We start from the raw sequence: 25,292 nt of genomic DNA, 5'->3' as shown, positions 1-25,292 counted from the left end.
CAGCCTTTAAGTCATTCTTTTGTATTTCATCAAAAGAGCAGCTTGTCTAATTTGTTCATTTTTATGAAAATATGTGTCAAGAAAACAACTTGTTTGAGGGAATTGTTAAAGTACCTTTTTTATAATAACTTTCCTCTTAGTGTCCAATCACATACTTTAGTGCTTTGTCTAAAAATAAAGGAACATATAGTTGAAGGGAAGTTAAGGAAGTTAAACATTCTTTGAAAGATGTAAAATGAGATGATATAATACTTTTTTTTTAACTTTAAAAAAATAGATTTGAAAAAGTATAAAATGAAAAATAACTATCCAGACGCAAAACAGGAGATCCTGTGACGCAGCCTGCTGTCTTATTGTCGAGCATCGTCTACTTCTTGTCTTTGTATTTTCGTGATGTTTTTTTTTATAGATAATAGAACGATTCTTCAGCGTCCTCGTCCGGACCTGAGCAGAGATGTTGGTGCTCAACTTCTAACACAAAGTCGTCTTTATTTTTCTGGTCAAGTACATCGTTTACTTGATAAGCACAAGAAACAAACGGGAGATGTTGACTCAGGGAAAACCACTGTACTTTTTTTTTTTTCCAGCGAAGAAGATCCTTGTCATTTATTCTGTTCCATGTGTGTCTTTCAACAAGGACAGAAGCAACAAAACATATGACTGCACCAGAAACACTTTGGTAGTTTAATGTTTGTTTTTTAATTTGTTTGCGTGTATTTCTCCACATTTGAAATGTAGAAGAGGTGATTCAGACAAATCCAGAGATAACTGGCCTTCAACTTATTTATTGAAGGTTGCACTAAACTCCATTGATCGGTTTAAAGTTGAATGAGTCGCGTCCCGCTCTGCTGCTCTAAACTGTCAGTGCGAGTTGCCGTTGCAAAGATCCACATCCTGCATTGTCTTCGCCCTCTGCCCTCAGATGAAACCTCATTGGATGTTGGCAGAAAACCTTAGTCTTATTTTGTGTCGTTAAAGAAAACATCTAAATGAAGCCCAACACGTTTCACTTCAAGAGACAAAGTCTTCAGTCTGATTTAAACCAACCAACCGTTAAATTCATACTTTTCCAAATAAACTCCTCGATTGTAGAAACACACAATGAGCAGCTGAGACTTCAAACAACCAAATGATTGTGTGTTTCTTTCAGAGAAAACTACGAGACAATCTCACCGAGGCCTATTTATTAATTTTAACCTTTTCGAACTGAGTCGATCACACGATGCTTTAACGGTTTCATGTGAAGTCCACTGGGAGAACATCTGCTCGTTCACGCACCGCTCATTAGGATTCGTTAAAGGAGGTATCGGTTTTACCAAACCCTTGACTTTGCCACTTTAGTTTCGCTTGGCAGTGACACAAATAATTCTCAAAGAGGCCACAGTTTACTCTGTTGAGTTCAGCTGGAGGCCGCTGCGACCACATGATGTAGCACCAGACCAGGGGAGGCATGTGATTCCTGCTGATGGGTTTCGGTGTTTACAGCAGTAATAAGTCACTCTGGGATGGTCATGTATTACACTGTGGGCCGGTGCACACATACTAGTATGTGGAGTATGTAGTGTTCTCTGAGAGATGCAGCCAATAAATGTCAGCTTTTAGCCTTCATCTATTTGAATGTTCTCTTGGACCTCCCTCGCAGCTTTTTGTTTCCTCTTTGCTTCTGTTACTCCATCACAAGCTCGGTCTAATAATTACAATACCATCGACGTTTAATTGTGAAACACGAGCACCCTCTACTGGTCATACGAGTAATGTGCAACCAAAGACAGTTTTGCGAGAGAATATGCCTCTGCTGTATTTATCTGTGCTTGTTGCCTGTCCATTTTAACATAACAGACGTGGAATTATACAGATGATGTCACCTCAAATATGTTTAATCAAATTTTCCAGTTTTCATATATGATAAAATAGCCACAATCCCACTGTGGTACCATATTTCAGGTATGATCTTTGGAGTAATGTGTGCTGCCAGAGTAAAAAACCTCACTCAATATATTACCTTCTAGTAATACTCACGGCTTGAATACACACTGCTCTCCCTCAAAACCTCATGTGACTCAAAAGCACCAACCAAGAGTGAAACTGTATTGCAGCAGCTCGACATACACGTCCACAAACGCTCCATCGCCGCAGAACAGTCAGAATTAACATGTTGTGTCTGATTCATCCTGACAATCAATTGTTCCTGAGGTAAAAAAACAAACAAACTGTAAACCTCAGAGCATGTTGTTATTTTGGTACTCCTGGTGTCATGAAAGGACTAATCATAGCTTTCCCTTAAATGTACACCCAAAACTGACCTTGTTGTCCTTCCTTGAAGTCTTTACTTTAGTGATGAACGTCTCATGCTAACCCACAAGTAAACGAGAAGAAAGATGGAGGAAGCGACACAAATCAAAATGGAAGAATCTGTTGTTTTTTTAAAGAAGGGGATTCCCACATTTCAGTCTGCAGACACGTCATTAGGTCTTTCACAGTGAGATGAAGTCTTTTGTGAGACACTAGTGTAGTCTGTCATGTAAAACAAATAGAGAGGTTAAACACCTAAACCCCGAGGATTGTTGCCGCTCTCCAGCGTCTGTCTGTTAGACACAAAGCCTGCAGGAACGAGTCCTCAAACCTGGTGACGAGTCAGCATTTTTGCACTTTGGTTCCCTCGTTATTTGATTTAAGATAAGATATAAGGTAATCCTTTATTAGTCCTTCAGTGGGGAAATTACAGGATTACAGCAGCATTGCTCACAGTAAATAAATATCAAAATCAAGTAATATAAATAAACAGTTGAACGGTAATAAAACAAATTAAAAATGAACAGTAAGAAGAATATTAAATATACAGATGGAATAGAAGATGTGTATAAAAGTACTTAAACGTACTGGATATTGCACGTATTGGGTACTGCACCAGGAGTTCTAAGAAATTATAATCATTTTGCCTGAAATATGGCCTGTGGTTAACACAAGTTTTTTTAAATTTTTAAGCACTCGTCTTAAAAAATGCGGTGGCTAAAGGAGAGTAAAGTCCACCTTTATCTTGGGGGTGGTGACGTGAAGTCATGTAACCGGGGTGTCGTTAACTGTATTATGGCGCAAGTATTAACATGTGAAAAATCATAAAAGTGGTGTAAAGATTATCTTTCTGAGACACTTGTTTTGCAGCAATCCATAATTCAGTAGAAACTGTCGAGGTAACCAGTGCGATGCTAACCTCTGGCAACATTTCATTTGAAGACAGGCGCACAACAGAACACACAAAAAAACCATATCTGACATACGTAATGGGGACAGACACCGTGAAGTGCTGGAACTCTCTCATATCTGTGTCGGCCTTATTTTCAGCCGTGCTGTTGGAGCGACTTTGTTCCTTATTTAAGGGCATCCTTTTCTTCTCTTTCATGGTTTACTAAATGAACTAGCGGAGTGGGAAGTCAGCCTCAGTGTATCACATAACTGCTGCATAACTGCTTATAGTCTCTTCAGTGTTTTCATCGCTGCAACATTTCTCAAGCACCGAGACGTTCAAAATGACACATGATGCTTAAAGGTAGACCGTGTACGATAGAGCATGCTTCACACAAATAGAGAAACGTCTCTCTCCTACTGGCTCCATTGAATAGAAATGTACTGTCATCCGTTATAACAAAAGAAAAGCCAACTACTGAGTGACGGCTTGGCAAACAAGCGCAAAAAAAGTTTGTTCATTAGTTGCCCTCAAGCTTTGCTTTGCTAACGTTAGATGTTACTGAACAGTGTAAAAGTAGGGCCTAGCTGATTAGCATACTCTTCTTTTAGTAGACATCTTTTCAGCACAACACAGATGTCTTTGTTCTTTATTCATAACATCAACAATGTAAACTTCACATCTGGCTGACAATATTCGTTCATTTAAAAACATATTATACACAAAATTTCTGTCCAGATGAAAAAAAAGTAAAATTCTTAAAGGTCCAATCAGTTTGCCCGCCTACTTATTATTATTGTTATTGTTTACTGATGGTGCAGTAGATTGAGAGTTATGAACCCATGATTACAACCACATGCGAGTTTGAGTCGATCAGACATAATAAATTGAAGTGTAAGCATGTCATTGTGCAAAGCGAGACGTACAAAAGTCTATTACACATCACTCTTTTTATATGTTGTTGTTGTTAGCATTTATTGACAAGCAGACTGAGTTGCCATTTAGTTTTGCTGAACAAATCTGGGATATGAGCAGTGATTCAGAGGTCTGAAACCAGGCAAAGCTCATGGATATTATTATTTTAAATGGCAGAGAACAATGTAAAGTGTTGAGTAGTTATTACATTTTTATCACAAGCGCCAGAGGAAAAAGGTCAGCCGGGCCGTAATCTCATAGCTTCAGTCATAGCGGTGACATTATGAGAGTTATTTTCGTCTCCTTTTAAAAATAAGAGTCAATTCTAGAAAAGAAGAAGAGCGCCTGGATTCATTAAACACCGCTCACCGTCAAATTGCTTCTAATGTGAACGGTTGCTCAGAGGGGAGATGAGCTGCTTAAATTGGCCACTTGAAGTGTCAACGGGGGAAATGTTTATTGAGGAACAGGGAAAAGAGAACAACACTACTATAAAAATGAGTTGGACTCTGGATGATTTTTGTCAATCTCATTACAAATGCAACACTAATCAGTGTAATGCTGCTATTTACTCAGTTTTTAGTCCGTAATGTGATTCACTGGATTCGTACATCTGGAAAACACCGGTAAGATGTGAATGCAGTTTACTCGGAAGGGTTCAGTTGGGAGTGTAAAACAAAATTTATTGAGGTTAGCAACGGAGGAGTTTTGGCTGTAAGACATGATAAATGTGAAGCGTTTTCATCACTCATAAGGTTATATGAAGATAAGCGATAGAAGCGAATCCCCCGGAGTCGAGACGCAGCTGGTGGTAAAACCCAACCAGCAGGTGGTTGATGGAAACGCTCAGTTGAATCTCCTGGAGCTGATGGTGGTGGTGAGGAGATGGTGCGCTTGCACAGTAGTAGGTCTGCTAGTCAATGTGATATTTAAAGAACGTCGTCCAAGGGCCGACCGGCTCCACAAAATATTGTTGCCCGGACGTGTTTTGAATGATTTGAGTGAAAGGAAACAGCAGAAAGTCTCCCGCAGAGGAGTGAAGGCCAACTGGGAAATGGGGAAAGGGAAGAAGTTCTTCTTTCAGCTTTTCAAGGAAGCGTCATCAAGAATACCAAAAATAAAGAAGTCTGTGAGGACTGCATGAATATTAATGATTCATTCTGACTTGTTGGGTTGATCTAGATTTTCCTGATACTATATAAAAGAGTGCTTCCTACCTTGAAACCACACAAACACACACACACAGACAAAATAGCATCGTCATGCAAAAATAAAGAATCTTCATTCTTTCTTTTCCTTATACAGAAAGTGACTAACTTGAATATTTGTCGCTTCTTTTTTTAAATTCCTTTTAGTTTTCCATTCATTCACACTGTGTCGACCCGTTAGCGTCTAAAGGCAGTGAGTGAAGTGTCTCCAGATGATCCTCCCAACCGGGAGATTCACTTTCCTCCTGTTTTTCAAATCTGTAAAAGGACGTGTCCTTGTTCCTCGTTTGCACATTGCCTCTTTATTTCACTTTTTCACATTTTGTAATGGCCCCGCTTCAGCGTGCTCACCAGGCAGATCCGCACACATTCCTTCAGTGATACTCAGCTGAGCGCCGACATTAAAAGACTGTTTGGAACCGACACACACCGCAGACGATGACTTTCCCACTGCATCTCCTCGAGGTTTAACCTTGAATTATGGCATCCCATGAGCTCACACCTCAACGCTCCGGTTCTCCCCTGTGTGGGTTTTCATTCACGTGCTCTGATGATTAGTAACACTACTCCACGTTATCTCACTCTCCAGGTGTTTTGCGCTGTGGCCGCTCACAGCTCCTAAACCGTTGTGATGGATCGAATGCACAGGATGAATTTAACAGGATAAATAAAGTACCACTTTGCCTAAGCTTAGCTGAGGATATCTCACCCTGCCATGTTCATCTTTTTCTAAAGCAGCCTTCCGTCTCCTGACCATAAATCCTCAACCACTCGGTCGTGTAACGGATGATGCTGTCGATCCGTAGCACTCAACCTCTGCGGGGCTCGCTGAGGTTGCACAGCTGCAATGCTTGAAGCCATCGTGCTGTCTCAAGTTGTCCAGTAAAACCAGATCTAATGCAAAGCATCTCCAGTAGGACTTTGTTTAGTCACAACAGCAACTCAACATTAAAGATTTAAAAGCTTTAAATATATCAAAATACATATGAGTATCTATATGGTTAGAAACACTGGTATTCCCCTTTAACTTGATGATCTGCGTGATATGTTGGTTGGTCAAGGAGAACTTGAAACATGCATATGATGCAGACATATTGCATTATGAACACATTTGTGCATGGGAGGTTTTAAATTATCTTTGTTTCTATCTTGAGTGGGAAGTTTGGGGTCAGACCCCCAGAGATGTGAAGAGGAAAATGAACGTAACGTTTTGCATCATCGTATATTTCATACACTAAGGCTGCAGCTAACAGTTTGTGGAAGTCAAACTTGTTATCACTACTTTCCTCTCCTTACTTATATTTTAAAATGCGTACCCTGAACAGAGTCTGTAAAATGCATTTCTCAGGTCTGTGTTGACAAACAAACAAAACATGAATCGTTCTCGTTAAAGTTCCTAGAAGGAACGTTCTCTGTGTGTCAGTAGTGGCCCAGTGGGGTCTGATTAATAAAGTATATATCTATCTATCTATCTATCAGGCCGAGGAGGAGACGTCGCCGCTGGGCACAAAGCAACTAATCAAGCCGAGGCTTTGATTTGTTGACTCACACCTGTTTTATCTTCCCTGAAACAGTAGATCACATTTATCAATATTCAATATTGTATTTATATATATATATATATATATATATATATATATATATATATATATATGTATATATATATATATATATATATATGTATGTATATATATATATATATATATATATATATATATATGTATATGTATATATATATATATATATATATATATATATATATATATATATATATATATATATACATATATATATATATATATAACTATATAATCTTCCGTATAAAAGTACAAACTACTTCCATATTAATCAAACATTTGAAAGCAACATACACCATTTATCTTTTGCTTCAGTAATCACGTTTTAAATGCTCAACATTTATCTCTTCGTCTAAACTGTCACTTAAAAAAAGTCACATAAGGCCAACAATGTTGAAAAAAGACATTTCATAGCCGGTAAATGTATTCACATCCTGGTGGAAAACTGAAGGTTACTGGAGGAGAGAGGGAATAACTCCAGACCACATGTCTGTGTCTTCAATATAGATGTGTTGCTCTCTGAGATTGTTGCATATGGGATGAGGGTGTTAAATGCAAAAGTACAAGCTGATCATAATACCAAATACAGAGCCATTTACTTAACACTTCTAATACAAACAAACATGTACATTTGAGATGAAATGTAAAAAATATTGCATCCCTCAGATATCATATGCACCTGTTTAACCAAAGCCAGTCCACCTTTCAGCCGTCCACTCAAATGCAAAATATTAGATTTATCTCCCTGTTGGAACAGGACACCGCTCCCTTCAGTTTCACTGGGAAAACTCTACATACTGTAACGGATAGTCTATTAAAAGGTTCAAGCAAAAACAAATGTTTACTTCTTCCAAAGATTTTAAAGGGGAAGACAAAAACCTTTTGACGTGTTTTTTTTTTCTTCTTCAAAAATAAAAACCCAACATAAATGAAAAAGATAGTTTTTCTCAATTAGCATTTTCTTTTGTTAAACTTGTCAACTTTAAAATATTTTTGATTAACTTCAATTTTTATTAAAGCTAAAGATGTTCTAACTTCTGTTTCACTCTGAATTTAACATTAATACTTGTATTGGCATGTGTTATGTGTGAGTCCTGGTTCCTTCTAGGCAGGAAAAGGGGACGACAGCTTTGATTCATAAGTGTTTTACCTTTCAATTCATTTGCATATGTTGTGACATGTTTGTTTATGTCACAGTTTGTAGATTCATATTAACAAAATGCTCTGCTGTTCTTTTTTCTAACAGCCCTAAAGGACAGTACAGAGGAAAAGGCGGACAGTGAGGCTGTTACTCCATCAACACAACCTCCAGAGGACAGCTCAGAAGATGCTGCTGCTGCCGCCTCCTCCTCCCAGCATGCATCTGAGTCAGGATGCAGGCTGGCACCGCAGAGCCACTCTCAAGGAAAGGAGCCAATCAACAGCGGTGTGACTGAGCGGCAATCTGCTGAATCAGACCTCGCTATACCACCCAGAGCAGAAAAATCTAGTCCGTCTCAATCCCCATCCACCTCTGCTCCCAGACATCACGAAACAGGCGCTCTGATGGTCACTAAAACCGCATACGTCATCCCGAAGAAGCAGCCCGGACCCCAGCCTCCGTCCGGCCTCGTGTCATCCTCGCCATCGGGCCAGAAGCCTTCCTCGGCCCCCACGCTGCTGAACGAAACCAGAAACCTGCTGGTGCCACCTGCACCCAGCGCTCCGTCCTCCAGACCCTCTCAGCCCAACACGCAGGTCCGACAGAGCATCCAGCGCTCCCTCTCCAGCATCCTGTCTAAGAGGTGAGAGACGCTTCACAGGCTTGTCTCAAAGTCTTTTGTTTACATGGATCTGATTTGTAAATTCAAAATGAGCACTATGACTGGATTAAGTGATGGTGGCAGGAGCCAAACTGGTGAATTCCAATAGTTTTAAAAGGAAATTGCACACTTAAACTTGTTTCCACCCCGAGTCACCCAGCCTGATTTTCGAGAAAAACAATTCTCTTTTTTTAAAACGTAAATTTTACTTCCTTAGGTCCTAACCTTTCGAAAAAGGTGTGTTATCAGTATGTGGGATGTTGTTAAGTCCCTGAATCATGCAGTTAGAAAAACCGCTCAAGGAGAGATTTGTGCTGATAATCATGCTTGATGTTATAAAAAATTAAATTATAATATACATTTAAAAAAATAAATAATTTAATTATAGAAAATTTCTCAAGTATTAGAACTCAATTGGGGTTCATACAACTACTTGAACACGGGAGAAAGAGGGACAGACCCCAATTGGGGCACGATGGGTTAAGTGATAAACTAAAAGATGATCCTAGTGTAATGAACCTTATAAAATAAATAATAATAAAAATGGCTGAAAAAATACTTTTTAAAACTAGCCCCAGTTTTCCTTCACAAAAAAAGAGACTATTTTCATGACATGATAGACTCCATGAATAATAATTGTTTTTCTACTTATACAACAGTTAAAGTGTAGAAATTGCATCTCAATCGGTTAGAGTAGTGATTAATCGACTAACTGCGTTTTTGTTTATCAAGGTTGTGTGACTGTGACGACTTGGAGATGTCCGAGAGTGAAGTTGCGAAGCTTGTCGCGAGCATTGAGATGGAGATGTTTGACATATTTCGCAACACAGACAGCAAATACATGAACAAGTACAGAACTATAATGTTCAACCTGAAAGACCCAAGAAACAAGGTTTGTTTGAAGTCGCTGCCTTTCTTACGTAACTTTTAAATGCTACTTGTATGAATGCAGAAATTGTACATAGACGTTCTTGAGGTAATGTTATAGTTAATTGCGTTTGAAGCAAACTGACAGTCCAGTCGTGGGTTCTCTCTAGGGTTTGTTGTGTCGGGTTGTCCGTGGAGAGATCAGTCCCTTCAGACTGGCTAGGATGAGCCAGAAGGATATGCAAGCTACCAAAGCATCAGAGGCAAGTGCGAAAGAAGCAACAGAGGTAAAGAGTATTAAATATAAAACACAACTGCCGAGACAAAATCAGATGTTGTGCTTGAACTTGGAGAAGCCGTGTGTTGGGTCAGAGGTGATTTCTTATTTTCCATCATGTATCTAGGTCAAGGATTCTGCTGCGAAAGCGGCAAGTTTGCAGCAGAAGCCTGAAGCAGTGAAGGTTGATTTGCCCAGTTTAAATCCGGCTAGACCCAGCAGAAGCACGGTGGGTACTTGTCTGTTTTGCATTCAATTGATGGAATATGAAATGTATGTATGATCTTTTTTTTAAATCTCCTGCTTCACATATATATTTTCCATGAAAGGCAATGGATGTTATGATATCATTGTGGGTTAATGACATTACATTTAGCTGACTCTTTAATGCAAAGCGACTCACAATAAGAGCGTTCAACAAACTCAGAACAACAAGAATCAAGTACAATTTCTTCAATAAAGTCAAACTACAAAGTGCTATCAGTAAGAGATATTTAGGTGCTACTTTAGCAGCAATTCTCAATTGTGTGTGTTTGTGTCTGTGTAGGTTGCTTTTCAGGAACAAAAGAAAAGCCTTCCTGCTCCTGCGCTCAAGACCAGAACAAGACAGCCAAGTCAGGGAGGTGCTTTACCAGATATTCTTGCCTGTATGCTGAAGGACACGACATCAGAGCACAAAGCTCATCTCTTTGACCTCAAATGCAAGATATGTACAGGTAATGTTAAAAATATGTTTTACAATAGCAGTGCCGTAGACGTTATTATCCAGTTGCCAACTATTGTTACGTTTCTTCCCAAAGGCCAAATGCTCGTTGGGGAAGAAGACGAACCCGCAAAGAAAAAAACCAAGGTTTCTGAAACGAGAGATAAATATGACCCCCCTTGGAGAAAGACTGCAGGAGACGACTCCCCTCTGCGGGCACCACCTGACTCGCCTGACATGGATTCACCAACATCATCCCTAATTGACCCTTCATCCCGCCTTATTATTGACGTTCCGGCATTAACTATTGTCGAATCCCCTGCTTCCCCAACAATGGACTCTCCAGCCTCCCCTACTTTAGACTCCCCTGTTTCCCCTGTCATGGAATCCCCCGCATCCCCAACGCAAGACGCTCCTAAAACTACGACACGAAAGAGAGCGTACACACCAGTGGTGATCCCTGCTGTGTCCACAGTAACTATCACGAGGCGTGACCCCCGAACTGCAGCAAGCAGGTTCTCTGCCTTTTCTAGTTGCACCACCAGCCCCAGTAACATCACTCGTAACCAATCAGCCCCTTATGCTCCTCTTAAAGAGACTATCTCTGCATCTCCATCAGCACCAGCCCCCTCTCCGCCACCAACAAAACCATTACCTAAATCTATCTTAACGAAACCATCTTCCTCTGGGGATCATGGACTCCATGTCACATCCTCAAGGTATATGAAGATTCTGTTTTAGGTGGTATACATTTGTGCATAATGTGTGGATGTGATTGTCATTGTGCTGTTGGGTGTTTTGTGTCTCAGGACCGTGATCTCTGAATCTCCAGCTGATGGTGAGACTTCTCAGTTCTTGGCCAAGCAAGAGATAGTGTGGAAAGGCTTCCTAAACATGCTCTCTGTGGCCAAGTTTGTCACCAAAGGATATCTAATTTCAGGACCTGCGGAAAATCTCAAAATGGTATATAGTACTGCACAATAATAACTTTTATTGTATCACAGATCTGTCATTGAATTGACTAAGTGTATCATGTGTTTTCTTTTTATGCGCAGGATCTACCTGATACCATACAAATTGGAGGAAGAATCCTGCCTCAAACAGTGTGGGACTATGTTGCAAAACTAAAGAGCTCTCTTACAAAGGCAAGCAGGAAATTTAGTATTTCTATGTGTCTTGTACAATAATATTGGATATATTTCAATATTTTACATCTTTATTCTTTTTTTTTTTGCCTATTAGGAGTTATGTGTGATCCGTTTTCACCCTGCAACAGAGGAGGAAGAGGTGGCCTATGTCTCCCTGTTCTCCTATTTCAGCAGCAGAGGACGTTTTGGTGTGGTCGCCAACGGCAGCCGGTCCATCAAGGATATATACCTTGTTCCACTCAGCGCAAAGGAATCAATCCCATTCATGCTACAACCATTTGATGGACCAGGTATGTTTTTACGGCCGCTGATTGATTATTATGCCAAAATAAGGGGTTTATATTGCAGGATGGTATCACAGTGGATCACAGAACATATTTTTATCAGGTGTTGATTATGCCAATCAGATGCCAATATCTTTAACTCGAACAAAAGAGTACATACAATATATAATGGAAACACTGAATACATATTTAAATTAAAACTCATTATGTAATGTGAATTCAATGCTTTTAAGCAAGATCATTATATGATATTTTTTATTTACAAATCGTAGCAATTCAAATATTGCCAATATGCATCCCGTTTTTACAGAAGGTTTGTCTTTTTTAAATATTGGCTGTTTTCTGAACTAATTATGATAAAACAATTCGATGTCCCAGCCCTAATAAAAATCATACTCATCATATCATCACTCATATGTTTTGTGAATTTAATTAATGATCTAATCTTTCTGACAATACTTGCCAATCAAGCATTTAGAAAAATCGAAAAAAAAGGAAATTGTCAAGTTTAATTTAGACTTGCTCTAATTATTAATTTATTTCACAGGGCTTGAAAAAAACAGGCCCAATCTTCTCCTGGGTCTGGCAGTCATCCAGAAGGCAAAACGTCCAGGAAGCTTGCCTCAGGAAATTGAAGAAAAGAGACCAAAAGTTATTATGTCCAAAGACCCAATGTGGATGCCAAAACCCCCAGTCCTCTATGGTTCTGACAAATTAGAAATATTTCAACCATACGATCCAGAGACTCCTGCAAGCGCCACACCTCCTAGCACACCACCTTGCCCTGGGTCACCCTCAGACTCTTCCTCTTCTGGCTCAGTGACCATGCCACCAAGTTTAACTTCTATTAGAACAAACCCTTTTGTTTCTACCTCAGCTGCTGTTGCTCCCACCCAGTCCACGATCTCTGACAAGAATCCCACTACAACATCCAGTAATAAGACACCGCTGCAGACTATCTTAAAGAGTTTATTTGGGAATAAGCAAACTGACTCTGTGGTCTCTTCTGATAAAAGTCCTACTACTACTACAACAACAACCACAACAGTTAGTGTTAAGAAGGGCCCAGTGTTTTCTCAGGTGTCTCGATCAATGGTGGATCCAATTGTCCAACAGTATGGACAGAAATCCAAAGTTAAAAAAATGGAAGAAGAAGAAAATGAATTTGACCGGCCATACGACCCAGAAGAGGAGTATGATCCAGCAATGGGATATGGACAGGTTGCCCCAAAGAGGATAGAAACAAATAAGGCAGATGGCCCCGCAATATCAGGCATTATAGATGATGGTGTGGCTTATGATCCAGAGGATGAGACCCTCTTTGAAGATATGCAAAGGGATGTTGTAACAAAGACACCTGTTCCAACTCAAACGTCAGATTCTCCATCATCCCCAACCACAATTTCTACCCAGATTGCAATGCCAGCTCCAACTCAAACCTCCACCCCAGCTGGAGCAATTCAGAACATTCCTAAAGACACTGTGGTTGTCTCAGCTGCAACACTAACTGAACAACAGCGGATGCTTGAGGAGCTCAATAAGCAGATTGAAGAGCAAAAACGGCAGTTGAAGGAGCAGGAAGAAGCACTACGTCAACAGAGAGAGGCTGTGGGTATGTTCATGGCTCACTTTTCTGTTTCTGATTCCCTGATGTCTCCCCCACAAAAAGCTTTGCCTCTCAGTCAATTGTCAGCAACAACAGACAAGACCAGCAACCTTACAGAGACTGTGGAAAGTTCAAATGTAGATTCACAAACTGTTAAGCTTGAAGACTTAGCTGCCACCCCTAATTTAGAAAATGATACAGATATTGTTCCAGAGCAAGATGAAACACAGGACAATGCTAAGGAAAATGACAATTATTCCTCTGCTGGAGAGATTGAAGATTCTGATGTAGCTTATGATCCTGAGGACGAAACACTTTTTAATGAAATGCAAGATGATGTATTTCAAGGAGGCAGTTTAAAGACTTCTGATTCATCTTTGTTTAGAACAGGACATAGTTCCAGCCGCAAGGGCACTCTTAATTCATACCACAGCAGAAAGCGAAGGCTATCGCCAAAGAAGCGAAATCATCGTGAAAGAGACCGCCATAGAAGTCCTTCAAGAAGATCACAGCAGCGTTCTCCTTCACATTCCCGGAGACGTAGGGAAAGGGATAGACACAGAAGAAGTGAAAGGGAAAGGTCAAGCCATCGAGTTAGAGAGCAGTCTGAACGCCAGGGTCGGCACCGTAAAGAGCATACGACACGCCGACATTCTCATGGGCGTAGAAGATCCCCATCATCTTCTAGAAAAACAGATTCTGGGTCCCTTTCACCAAAGCAGAGCAGAGGACTTTCCCCACAAGTCTTTGAGAAATCAACTGCTTTTAATGTTATATCTAATGCTCCAGACTCTTCAGATTCTGTTGTTGGACAACTTGTAGAGAGCAACACATCATCATTTACCTTGGTTCCTATTAAAAGTGAACCTGATGGACATAAAAGTAATCTTGTTGAGAATGCTGTTAAAGGCTTTTCTCCCTGTTCCCAAGAACTTCGTCACAATGTGAAGCTTGAAACTTCAGAACCACCACAATCCCAGGAGCCTCAACAATCTTCAATCTGTGGCCATGATGACATGAGTAGTGGATCTGCTGCATACGTGGATAAACCCTCTCAACAGGAGACTCTATTTATGAGCAAAATGGAAAGTTCAATTCCTCTTAGAGAAATTGATCCACCCACTCGAGATTCTCCTCAAAGCCCTGATCCAGACCCACAATTTGTGAAACCTAACAGCATAGAAAATAGTAACTCTGTAAAAATTGAGGAAAGCAAAGATCCTTTGACGAATATCGGCGCGTCGACGCCACATGTTAAAGTTGAAAATAACTATCTGACTATTGGAGGTCAAACAACAGTGTCCAATATGCTGTGGTCTTCTGTTGGAGGTCCAATATCAAATGTTAGAGATACTGGTTTGAAAGCCCTACATCTTAAGTGCCCAGGTGAGGCAAACAAACATATAGAAGGGGGTATTCCAGATTTAAAGAATCAAGATGTGCTGGGTCAAAGGGGAGAACTTTCCAATCAAGTTACAGGCACAATTGTTCAGGGTTCAGGAAATGAATTAGACCGTTTGCAAAAGCATACAGGACCTGGTATCAGTGCTCCAGAACTTCGACATATTGGTCCACAGATAGATAATAGAACAGGAATTGGATTCCCAGGGCCTGATATGACAGATCCAGGCATTCAAGGCATATCTTCCAACATTTGGGGTCCTGGATCATACACACAAAACCTACCTAGTATGCAAGGTTTGAAACTTGATATGAGACAAAGCGATACAGAAATGAGAGGACAAATTAGTTTCGCAGCTGTCACACAGATAGAAGGTAAGGCTCCCGATATTGTAGGAAAAGGTGGCGGCCAAAAAGATAGAGGTGAAAGTCCACATACTGGAGGTATAAGATCTGCCATGAGGGTTGGTGGTGTTAGAGATCCAAGTCCAGATATAAGGAGACCAAGTCCATCTTTTAGGGGTTCTGGAAGGGTTCAAAGGCAAACTAGGCATGACGGCAGTCCAGTTTTAGAGGTAAAGGACACTTCAAAAAGGGGTTTTCAGGGTCATGGAAGAGATGCAGACGTGAACAGGACAGGTAGTGTTCGAGAGAGGAGTTTAGATTCAAATGCAACTACAGTTTCAGAGAGTAGAGCAATGACAGATGAAAGGTGGGGCTCACAAAGAGGGCGAGATCTACCCAAGAGAGAACCAGGACCAAACATAAAATATGAAAGTGGTGAACAAGACTGTAGCGGGCCTAGAGAACAATTCAAGGAACCACGACCTGATATTTGGGCTGAAAGGAGTGGGCATGGCACTAACCGGAGAGAATCAGAAGCTATGCATGAATTAAGAAGGCCCGAAAGCAGTAATATGCAGCCTGGTCAAGATATGGGTAGTGTGGGTGGCTCAGATGCAAGGGGTGATGGCTTTCCAAACATTGCAAATCCAGATTGGAGAGGCCCAGTACCAGGTGTTGTGGGTTCTGATATGAGGGGCCAGAGGAGTCAACATAAATGTCTGGTTCCACACATGAGGGGTCCAGATTGGAGTGGCCCAGGATCAGACATACGAGATGACTGGAGAGGGCCAGATAAGAGAGGATCAGGTCCAGTCAGAGGAGGACCATTTGAAAATGAACTAAGACTCCATCAGCCTACAAGAAGAGGTACACACATTGAGGGCCAGGGACCTGACAGAAGAGGTGCTGGAAACTTAGAAATTAGAGAATCAGAGTCGGAAATGAGTGGTCCAAAGATGGAGCACCTCAGGCATGACAAGAGGAGGCCAGGAAGTGCAGATTTCATGGTGGTTCAAGGGCCTGACAGGAGCGGTCCAACTCGGAGCAATTTAGGACCTGGTATTCTAGGTCCAGGGGGTCCAGACATTTTGCCACCAGGACTTGAAAGGGCAGGGCTAGCTATGGAGGGTCTAGGGCCTCACAATATGGGAACTAGTGGTCCACATTTCAGAGGACTAGCCCCTGAGGGTCAGGGACCAGACATGAGTGGACTGCTAGGTCCAGATTTCAATGGATCATGGCCTGAACGGAGAGGACCTGATATGGTTGGTCAAGGGCTTGAAAGGAGAGGTCCAGCTTTGGAGGGTTCTGTGCCCGGTCCAGATTTCAGTGAACCAGGACCTGACATGAGAGTACCTGGAATTTCAGATTTCAGGGGACCGGGCCCCGAAAGGAGAGGTAACGCCATAGAGGGTATTGGTCATGACAGAAGAGGACTCGGAGGTCCAGATTGCATGGGACCAGGGGTGGAAAGCAGAGGCTTATCCATGGAGGATCATAGGCCTGACAGGAGACGACCTGGAGGTCCAGATTGCAGGGGTCCAGGGCCTGAAAGCAGAGGCGTGTATATGGAGGGTCATGGGCATGTCAGAAGACGACCTGGAGGTCAGGATTTAAGGGTACCAGAGCCTGAGAGGAGAGGATCTGAAGGTCCAGATTTTAGGGGCCCAGGGCTTGAGAGGGGAGGTCCAGCTATGAAGGGTCCTGCGCCTGACAGGAGAGAATCTGGAGGTCCAGAATTCAGGGGACCAGAGGCTGAAAGTAGAGGCTTATCAATCGAGGGTTGTGGGCCTAATCGAAGAGGACCTGGTGGTCCAGATTTCAGAGGACCTGTAAGAGGACCTGCTATGGAAGGTCCTGGGCCTGATAGGAGAGGACATGGAGGTCAAGATTTCAGGGGACCAGATCCTGAGAGGAGAGGTCCAGATTTCAGGGGACCAGATCCTGAGAGGAGAGGTCCAGATTTCAGTCGACCAGATCCTGAGAGGAGAGGTCCAGATTTCAGGGGACCAGATCTTGAGAGGAGAGGTCCATCTATGGAGGGTCCTTGGCCGGAAAGGAGAGATCCTGGAGGTCCAGATTTCAGGGGACTAGATCCTGAGAGGCGAGGGCCTGTAGTGGAGGGTCCTGGGCCTAACTGGAGAGGACCTAGAGGTCCAGATTTCAGAGGCCCAAGGCCAGAGAGGAGAAGTTTATCTATGGAGCGTCCTGAGCATGATAGTAGAGGATCTGGGTGTCCAGATTTCAGAGGACCAGGACTTGAAAGGAGAGGTCCATCGATGGATGCCCCAGGACCTAACAGAAGAGGACCAGGAGATCCAAATTTCAGGGGACCAGGACCTGATAGAGAAAGTCCTACTATGGGTGGTCGCTGGCCTGCCAGAAGAGAACCAGAAGTTCCAGATTTTAGTGGGCCAGGACATGAAAGGCCAGGTTACCCTATGGACAGTCAAGAACCAGACAGGAGAGGATTAGGAGGTCCTGGTTTCCAGGAACCAGGGTATGACAGGAAAGATCTAGCTATGGATGGACTCGGGCCTGACAGAAGAGGACCAGGTGGTCCAGAATTTAGAGGGCCTGGGTGTGAAAGTAGAGTTCCTTCTTTGAAGGTTCAAGGACCTGACAGGAGAGGTCTGGGAGATCAAACCCCTGATATACATGGTGCTGACATGAAGGGACCATATGTGAGAGGTCCAGGGACAGGCTTTATTGGAATGAGGCCTGAAAGACCTGGTCCAGGCATTGAAGGTCCAGGGCCTGATGGTAGAGGACAGAGAGGACCACACATCAGGGGTCCAGGGCCAGAAAGTGGACCACAAAATATTGAGGGCCCAGGGCCTGAAAGGATAGGTCCGGTCATCAGGGGACCAAGGCAAGAAGGATCAGGTTCCAGTATAGAAGGTCTAGGGCCCAACAGAAGAGGGCCAGGAGGTCCAGATATGAGGAGACCAGGCCTTCAGTATTCAGATCCAAACAGAGAAGGCCCAGGAACTGACAGGAGAGGTCCAGAAGGTCCACATTTTAGAGGGCCTGAGCCAGGAAGGAGACCTCCAAATATGGAGGGTCCAGAGTCTGATTGGCGAGGTCCACCTAGGAGGCCTGAAAGAACTGTTATGGAGGGTCCAGGGCATGATAGAAAACGTCCGAGAGGTCCAGATTTTAGAGGACTAGCTTGTGAAAGTAGAGGTAGAGACATTGATGGCCATGGGCCTGGCAAACAAGAACCTGTAGGCTCAGGCTTCAGGGAGACTGGTCCTGAAAGAAGAGGTCCGGACATGGAGAGCCTTGGACCAGAATGCAGAAGATCTGTTGGTTCAGACTTTAGAGGCCAAGGCATCAGACAGAAAGGTTTAAGACACAGAAGAGATGATTGGGGGGCTGACTTTGGTGGACCCATCCAAGAGAGCCAAGATATTGAGGGTCAAGAACCTGATAGAACAGGACGAAACTTGAGGGGTTCAAGGCCGATAAGGGGAGGCATTAGGGCACCACAGGCAGATATAAGCAATCTAAATCGGGGAGATAGATGGAAAGAGCCAGACTTCAGGGTCTCTGCACTTGATAGAAGAGGTACAGAAACAGATGAACAATGGTACGATGGAAGAGAGCCCGATATGGAGTCTATAGGAAATGAAAGAGAATGTTCAGGAGATGATTGGAAAATACATGGCAACAGAGGTCCAGGCCTCATCCAAGAAGGACTAGGTGAGCAGGTTCAAGAACACAGGGAATGGAGAGGCCCTGAAAGTAGGGGGCCAAGGTTCGTACAGAAAAGACCAACTATGCCATTTCCAGGGCCTTTCAGAGGTCCAGGAGATGATTGGAGTGGTCCTGTTTGCAGGGTTCCAGGGCCTGTCCAAGGTGACCAAGATATAGTTTGTCCAGGTCCTGGTAGGGGAAGACCTGGGAATGGAAGGAGAGAGCCATCAAGAGGGGGTGCTGGACTAAATAGAAGGGGGCGTGGATCATTTTTTGGTGTGGAAATAGATCCAGATAATCAAGGTCAGGGCTGTGATAGAAGAGGTCCAAATATGGGTGAACCAGGATCAGATATGAGAGATGAGCATATTGAGAGTGACTGGATGCAGCCAGATTTTAAGGGTACTATGAGAAGGGGGGGTTACAGAGGTGCTCCAGACTTGATGAATTCATGCCCAAAAAGGAGAGATTTTGAAATGGAAGGTCTTGATAGAAGAGGCCCAGAATCAAGACGCTCAGAGCCTGAAAACAGATATTCAAACATTGAAGATCCAGGCACCGATGAGGGGTTTTCAGATTGTAGGGAATTTGGATCTGAAAGGCAGGGTGGAGCTGTAGAAAGCCTGAGAACAGGTAGACAAGGATTTGAGCATGATTTTAGGAGCGGAGGTAGCGGTCCAGCTATGAGAAGGCTAGGACCTGGTAAAACAGATATTAGGGAAGCACCTGAAAGTTCAAATATAAGACATGGGTTTGATTGGTGGGATACAAACACTGAGGGTCCTAGGTCTGATAGAAGATGTCCAGATATGGGCCCAGGGTTAGAGTCTAGAGAATTTGAGCCAGCCATGAAGGATGACATGCAAGGGTCAAATATAAGGGGCCCAGCAAGGGATAGCAGATGGCCAAACATGACAGCATCACCTCATTTCAATAGTCCTCATCTAGTTGACATTTCCAAAGGCCCTAGAGATCCACATTCCGCAACATACAATGGACCCCTAGGTCCAACTCAAAGCAGAGGAGGAAATTCAGGTCCCGGTTTTGACAAACTACAACATCAGCACGCAGCAAAGCCCCAGAGACACAGAGCTGCCTTGCTTCCTACTCCAACAGAAGGCCTCATACGCTTTCCGAATCATATGATCACCAATCCTGATGTCCTTAGCCCAAAACGGAAAAAAATAAGTCCCCCGGCAGACAGGACGTGGATTCGAGGTAGACCAGTGAGTCGAGAACGAGAGTTGATCAAAGGGCAAAGACAGGAGCAGGAGAAAAGTCCGGCTGGTAATACACCAGGAGATGAAAAGAAAGGGGATGGAGAACAAAAAAAGGAAGTAAGCAATAAAACTGGTACACAGGATACATGTTTAGAAAATAAAACCAATGAAAGTATGGACAGCGATGGAAATAAGAGCAATGTCAAGTCAAGTTAGCTGGCTAAAATCATAACGCATTGATCCCTGAGGACAGTAAGGCTGTCGAACTAGAGCTGCAAAAAGTTTTCGTATTGTGTATATATATATATTTATATATATATATATATATATATATATATATATATATATATATATATATATATTGAATATAAATACTACAGCATAACACACACTGAAAGTATTTTTTTCTCAAGGAAAGTGTTTGTCCATGTCTTATTGAAATTTCAAAAAGACCTCCAGGCAAAGTAATGTGGACATTAACATCTGACATTGTAGCTTGATATGGAAATGATCTGAGGCATTTGAGTTAATTATGTTCGCATTTGTCCTGCATTCAAAGTAGATGTATTTGTTGTTGTGTTTTTTATTGGATTATGACTAAATAACTTCATAATCACTCCAACTCTATGTGCATTTCTAGTTGGAAATAGTAAGACATGTTTTGTACAGAGAATGTACAGGTATTTTTTTGTTTGTTTATTTGATTTTTAACATAACCATAGTATCAGTACAGTAGCCTAGATCTGGCTTTTATTTTCTGCTGATAAAAAAACATGCATTGTTTCATTGTTCTTTTAGAATGTAAGTGGTCAATAAAATTGTATACCTTTTTTAAAAATTTGTATTCAGTGTGATTTTGTCTTCAATATTTTGATTTGATTGATTGCTACACAATAATGCATAATTATGTTATTGTTGAAAAAAAAAATCCCATATTAAAATGCTGGCACCTTTCTGTTTGTGGTAATAAGTCAAACTGGTTTATATTTTTTGGAGGTACAATCGTCATTACTGCTCTACAACAAGATTTGCGCATTGTCTTCAGAAAACGGGTCAAGATTTATGGAAAGAGACATTGATGTTGAGTTTTTAAAATGTATAATTTCAGGGCTTTGAGCACTGTAAGCCATACTCCCAATATCACATATCTCCAAAAGGCAACTTAAAACAATCCAGAGGAACACTATTTTTTATTTGCAAAAACCGTTGCACACATAATGTACTTATAGTATCATTACACCTGCAGAAAAGATGTCCTTGCCAGTGTTATTGGAGTTTTAACACTGATACATTCATGTGTAGGTATAATTGGTTTTATTGAAACTATTTATGAATTGTAACTACAATATTTGGTAGGTTATATATCACAATACAAACTACTTTATTAGATAATCACATATTTTGTATATAAAGTGTTTGCAATAAACTATAATTTATGTTATAATGTTGTTGAGTAAATATCTCTTCAATTTACCTGGAGTGAAGTAGAAAATCAAAGTAGCATGACATATGTATATTCTAGTATAAGTATATTGTTATAAAAAAACAAGCACATTTACTATTATGGGAGACACAAGATGTGATTTGATCATTTGTTTTCGGGTTTTGGTGTAAATTATGTTTACACCAAAGAGGGAAAAGAGTTTAAAGAAAATCATGCCCATATGGGACTGAATCTAATCTTCCACAGTTACCTGCAAAGCTCATGTTTTATCAGAAGGGGGCGACAGCATTCAGTTGAATCTTCAGTCCTTCATCAGGCATCACAGCAGCCACCAAAGAGTTGATGTTGATCAAGCTTTAATTAAGTACTTTATGATGTTATATTAGCCTATAATCTACTCTGTGATTCTACATGTAAGTAGTTAATGTTGTCTTTCTTCTATATGTCTTTTTTTCTTGTAATAATTACATGAGTGGGATGGATTGTAGGCCAAATTTGAAGATTTTCACTTTTTGCTCCTGTTAAATGACAACATTAACTAAAACAAAATCAACCTTTAATAGTAGTTTTCTAGTTCAGTTGGCATACTATTAAAATCTAGGAGATTCTGCCCGTTACTGATACTTTTCTTCAATTATTAAAATACACCTGCAACTTTTATTTTAAAATATATACTTGTTTTAAAGTACTGTTGTTTGTTTGTTATTTACACACACACACACACACACACACACACACACACACACACACACACACACACACACCACACACACACACACACACACACATATATATATATATATATATATATATATATATATATATATATATATATATATATATATATATATATATATATATATGCACTATGTTTATTGTTTTTTTTTTAATCATATTTGTATTGTTTCATTTTATGTGCATGTTTATTGTTATATTGTTATGCACCTTTCATAATCGTACATTCAACGTACATGGCAATAAACACACCTGATTCTGATTCTTGCAAAGATAGTTTCATGTATAATAATCATGTTTATATTTTGTTACAGTGCTAGAACTAAGTATTTTTCTATACTTTCCCTATACTTCAGGATAGTGTAGTAATGCATTCATGCGACGTTGTCGCTGGAAGGGAAACTACTTTGTGACGTTGTTGATCGTTTTGATTCACAACGCTGCAAATCAGTTGTAACAGACGAAATTGACATTGACGTAGCGCAACGACGTCGGGTCGTTGGACTCAACGTCACGTATCACCGCGGCCATCGTTCGTGCATCGAGTTAGCGTACAGAGTAAGTTTGAAGACCCCAATAAAAGGCCCGCGGAGAAAGCTGAGTTATAGAACTGCGTCTTATTTAGAGTCCAACTAAATTAAACCACTCATTCATTGAAAAATGTTCCCTATTTGACGTTCGCGTGGATTGTTATATAACTAAACGTACTAAAAGCTAGCTTAAAGTTAGCTTAAAGTTCCTCTTTAGCTGACGTGACGTCACGAGCGAACGTTAGCTTCTCGTAATTAGCTAGCTAGCTAGCTCCAAGCAGTTTGACGTTGTGGCTGCTCGGGATGACGTGAGTTGGTTTCGGTGTTGTTTTTCCGGCTCGTTTTGAAACCCACAATTTTGTAACAAAAAAAATAATTAATAACGTTCATATTCTGAAAGAGCTGGCTTTCCAGTTGGTAGTTTGATTACCATGAATGAATGAAGCTACATAGCTCTGGTGTCAATGTATGGACAAATAGTTAATGTGTCCTTGATCTTCCAGCTCATCTCCAGAGGGCAAGATGGCATCGGTCCCCTCAGCGTGTACAACCCTCCATGTGTCACCTTCGTCCAGAGAACACACCTGTGACCCTGGAGGGGGGGTTTTGAGCCAAGCTGGATGTGTGACAATTGATCACGGGCAGATGCTGGGACCCGATCTCGGTCTGATGGAGATGTCCGAGGTTGAATATACACACCTTCAGCACCTCATCCAGGCACACATGGAGGCGCAGGCCGCCCCTCCAGATGTGCCCGCCGCCAGGTCTCACCCTGCGTCCCCAGTCATGCCCACTCAAGCCATCGACCTGTCGACTTCAACTGACGAACATTACCTGGTGATGCCGGGGGAGAAGACACCGGCTTCTCACGGAGAGGTCCCGGGTTTTGTGCTGGCCAGAGTCCGAGAGGAGGACAGCCCGACCGAACTACGGGCCAACAGCGGCACATCTTCGCAGATGCGATCCAGATCGGCTGCCAGAGTTTGTTTGGAGAAAAGGTTTAACAGCCTGGTTGCTGACACCCCAAGACAGCAAGATATCCAGCCTGCAGTTCTCAGCAAGTAGGCGTCACAAATACAGTGTGCTGCTGTTTGTTCAGTAAATATAGCCCCATATTGCTTATTTTATCAGACTGTGCAATATCTCCGTGGGTTTTTGTTTCAGTTTTTTGACAATGCTTCAGCAGTCTGCAGAGGCTCAAGAGGCGGCCATTCACCCTCAAATGCATAAGTGGATGAAAACTGACAGAGCGAATCCTTTGGAGATCCTCAGCCCATATGGAGGGGCCGTATTTAACCCAGTCACCAACATGTGTGAACAAGTAGGATGAGCACAATATGCAATATGTCTCACAGCTGCATAGGACAGGGAGAATTCATTGTTCAATCCTCTATCTACCTGTTTTAACCTCAGGTGATTGGCCACAACCCTCAGATGGTTGAACCCTACAAGCACCCGGGTTTAATCATCCCCAAAGGTTTCTCATTTAACTTTTGCCCGGAAAGGTTTGTTACGAAAGCTCACTATACAAGCGGCAGCAGCTCAACAGAGGAGCAGCAGCTGGTGAAAATAGGAAGTAATTTGCTCTAAACCTACTCTCATTTCAAATGTTGGGCGTTTTTTTCGCCGTTGTTTGTGTCTTAATTCAGTTTTATACGCTCTTGTTTTTCCAAAGAAGCTGCCTTCAGGAAACGTGGCAGCACACACGGCTCTCAACACAGCAAGGCTGCTTCAGCCGGCCCTGACTCAGCCGGGGAATCGGGGAGCAGCAGCGCCTCGAAAAGATCTCGATCTCATATGTCACTGATCCAGCGCCGGGAGAGGCACAACAGCAAGGAGAGGGAACGCAGGTGAGTCACAGTTTGTGACATGATCTCATGAAATAGTCCATAAATATGAATGTACTTTTTAAGCAGAATTTTATGTTTTTTTCCTCTGGACCATCGTCATTGTCTTATTAATTCTCTTGGTTTGTGAAATAATTTTAGTATAACTCTAGCACTGATTAGCACTGATAATAATACACCACGTCTTTGCTGCTGCGCAGGAAGAGGATCCGTTTGTACTGCGATGAGCTGAACATGCTGGTGCCATTTTGTGAGTCGGACACAGACAAAGTCACCACCCTGCAGTGGACCACCGCCTTCCTCGGATACATGCAGAAAACATACGGAGACACCTTCAAAGAAGTGAGTTTGTGTTGAGTTTCAATGTGATTGATGTTGATTTTAAAGCAGTTTGGCTTCATCATCCTGCAACTGAATTATTTGAGACTTGAAACCTGAGTAACGAGTAATGCGGATTACCTAATATGACTTTTCTCTATCTATAGAATTCAAATCAATAT

General features: G+C 41.8%; 1 protein-coding gene across 3 annotated transcripts in view; it reads left to right on the top strand.

The window, feature by feature from the left end:
* Positions 1-25,292, top strand: part of LOC137800270 (death-inducer obliterator 1-like) — a 36,274-nt gene that overhangs the window by 9,119 nt on the left and 1,863 nt on the right. Inside the window, exons 7-16 of one of the 3 annotated variants that reach the window (XM_068597398.1) lie at positions 8,131-8,668; positions 9,419-9,578; positions 9,724-9,840; positions 9,958-10,059; positions 10,378-10,546; positions 10,631-11,252; positions 11,343-11,496; positions 11,589-11,678; positions 11,776-11,971; positions 23,449-23,708. In XM_068597398.1, the coding sequence (XP_068453499.1) occupies positions 8,131-8,668; positions 9,419-9,578; positions 9,724-9,840; positions 9,958-10,059; positions 10,378-10,546; positions 10,631-11,252; positions 11,343-11,496; positions 11,589-11,678; positions 11,776-11,971; positions 23,449-23,555 (2,255 nt within the window). In that variant the 3' untranslated portion in view covers positions 23,556-23,708. Of the gene's footprint in view, positions 1-8,130; positions 8,669-9,418; positions 9,579-9,723; positions 9,841-9,957; positions 10,060-10,377; positions 10,547-10,630; positions 11,253-11,342; positions 11,497-11,588; positions 11,679-11,775; positions 11,972-12,512; positions 21,040-23,074; positions 23,254-23,448; positions 24,007-24,109; positions 24,267-24,358; positions 24,522-24,620; positions 24,796-24,992; positions 25,135-25,292 lie in introns of those variants that run through there. The other 2 variants (XM_068597397.1, XM_068597399.1) reach the window with 2 other exon arrangements.

This window comes from Clinocottus analis, unplaced genomic scaffold (genome assembly GCF_023055335.1).
Source record: "Clinocottus analis isolate CAN_PGR_092001 unplaced genomic scaffold, fCliAna1.0.p SCAF_4, whole genome shotgun sequence".
Classification (NCBI taxonomy): Eukaryota; Metazoa; Chordata; class Actinopteri; order Perciformes; family Cottidae; genus Clinocottus; species Clinocottus analis.
Note: the sequence above shows the minus strand (reverse complement) of the source record. Positions and strands in the feature narration are given on the sequence as shown.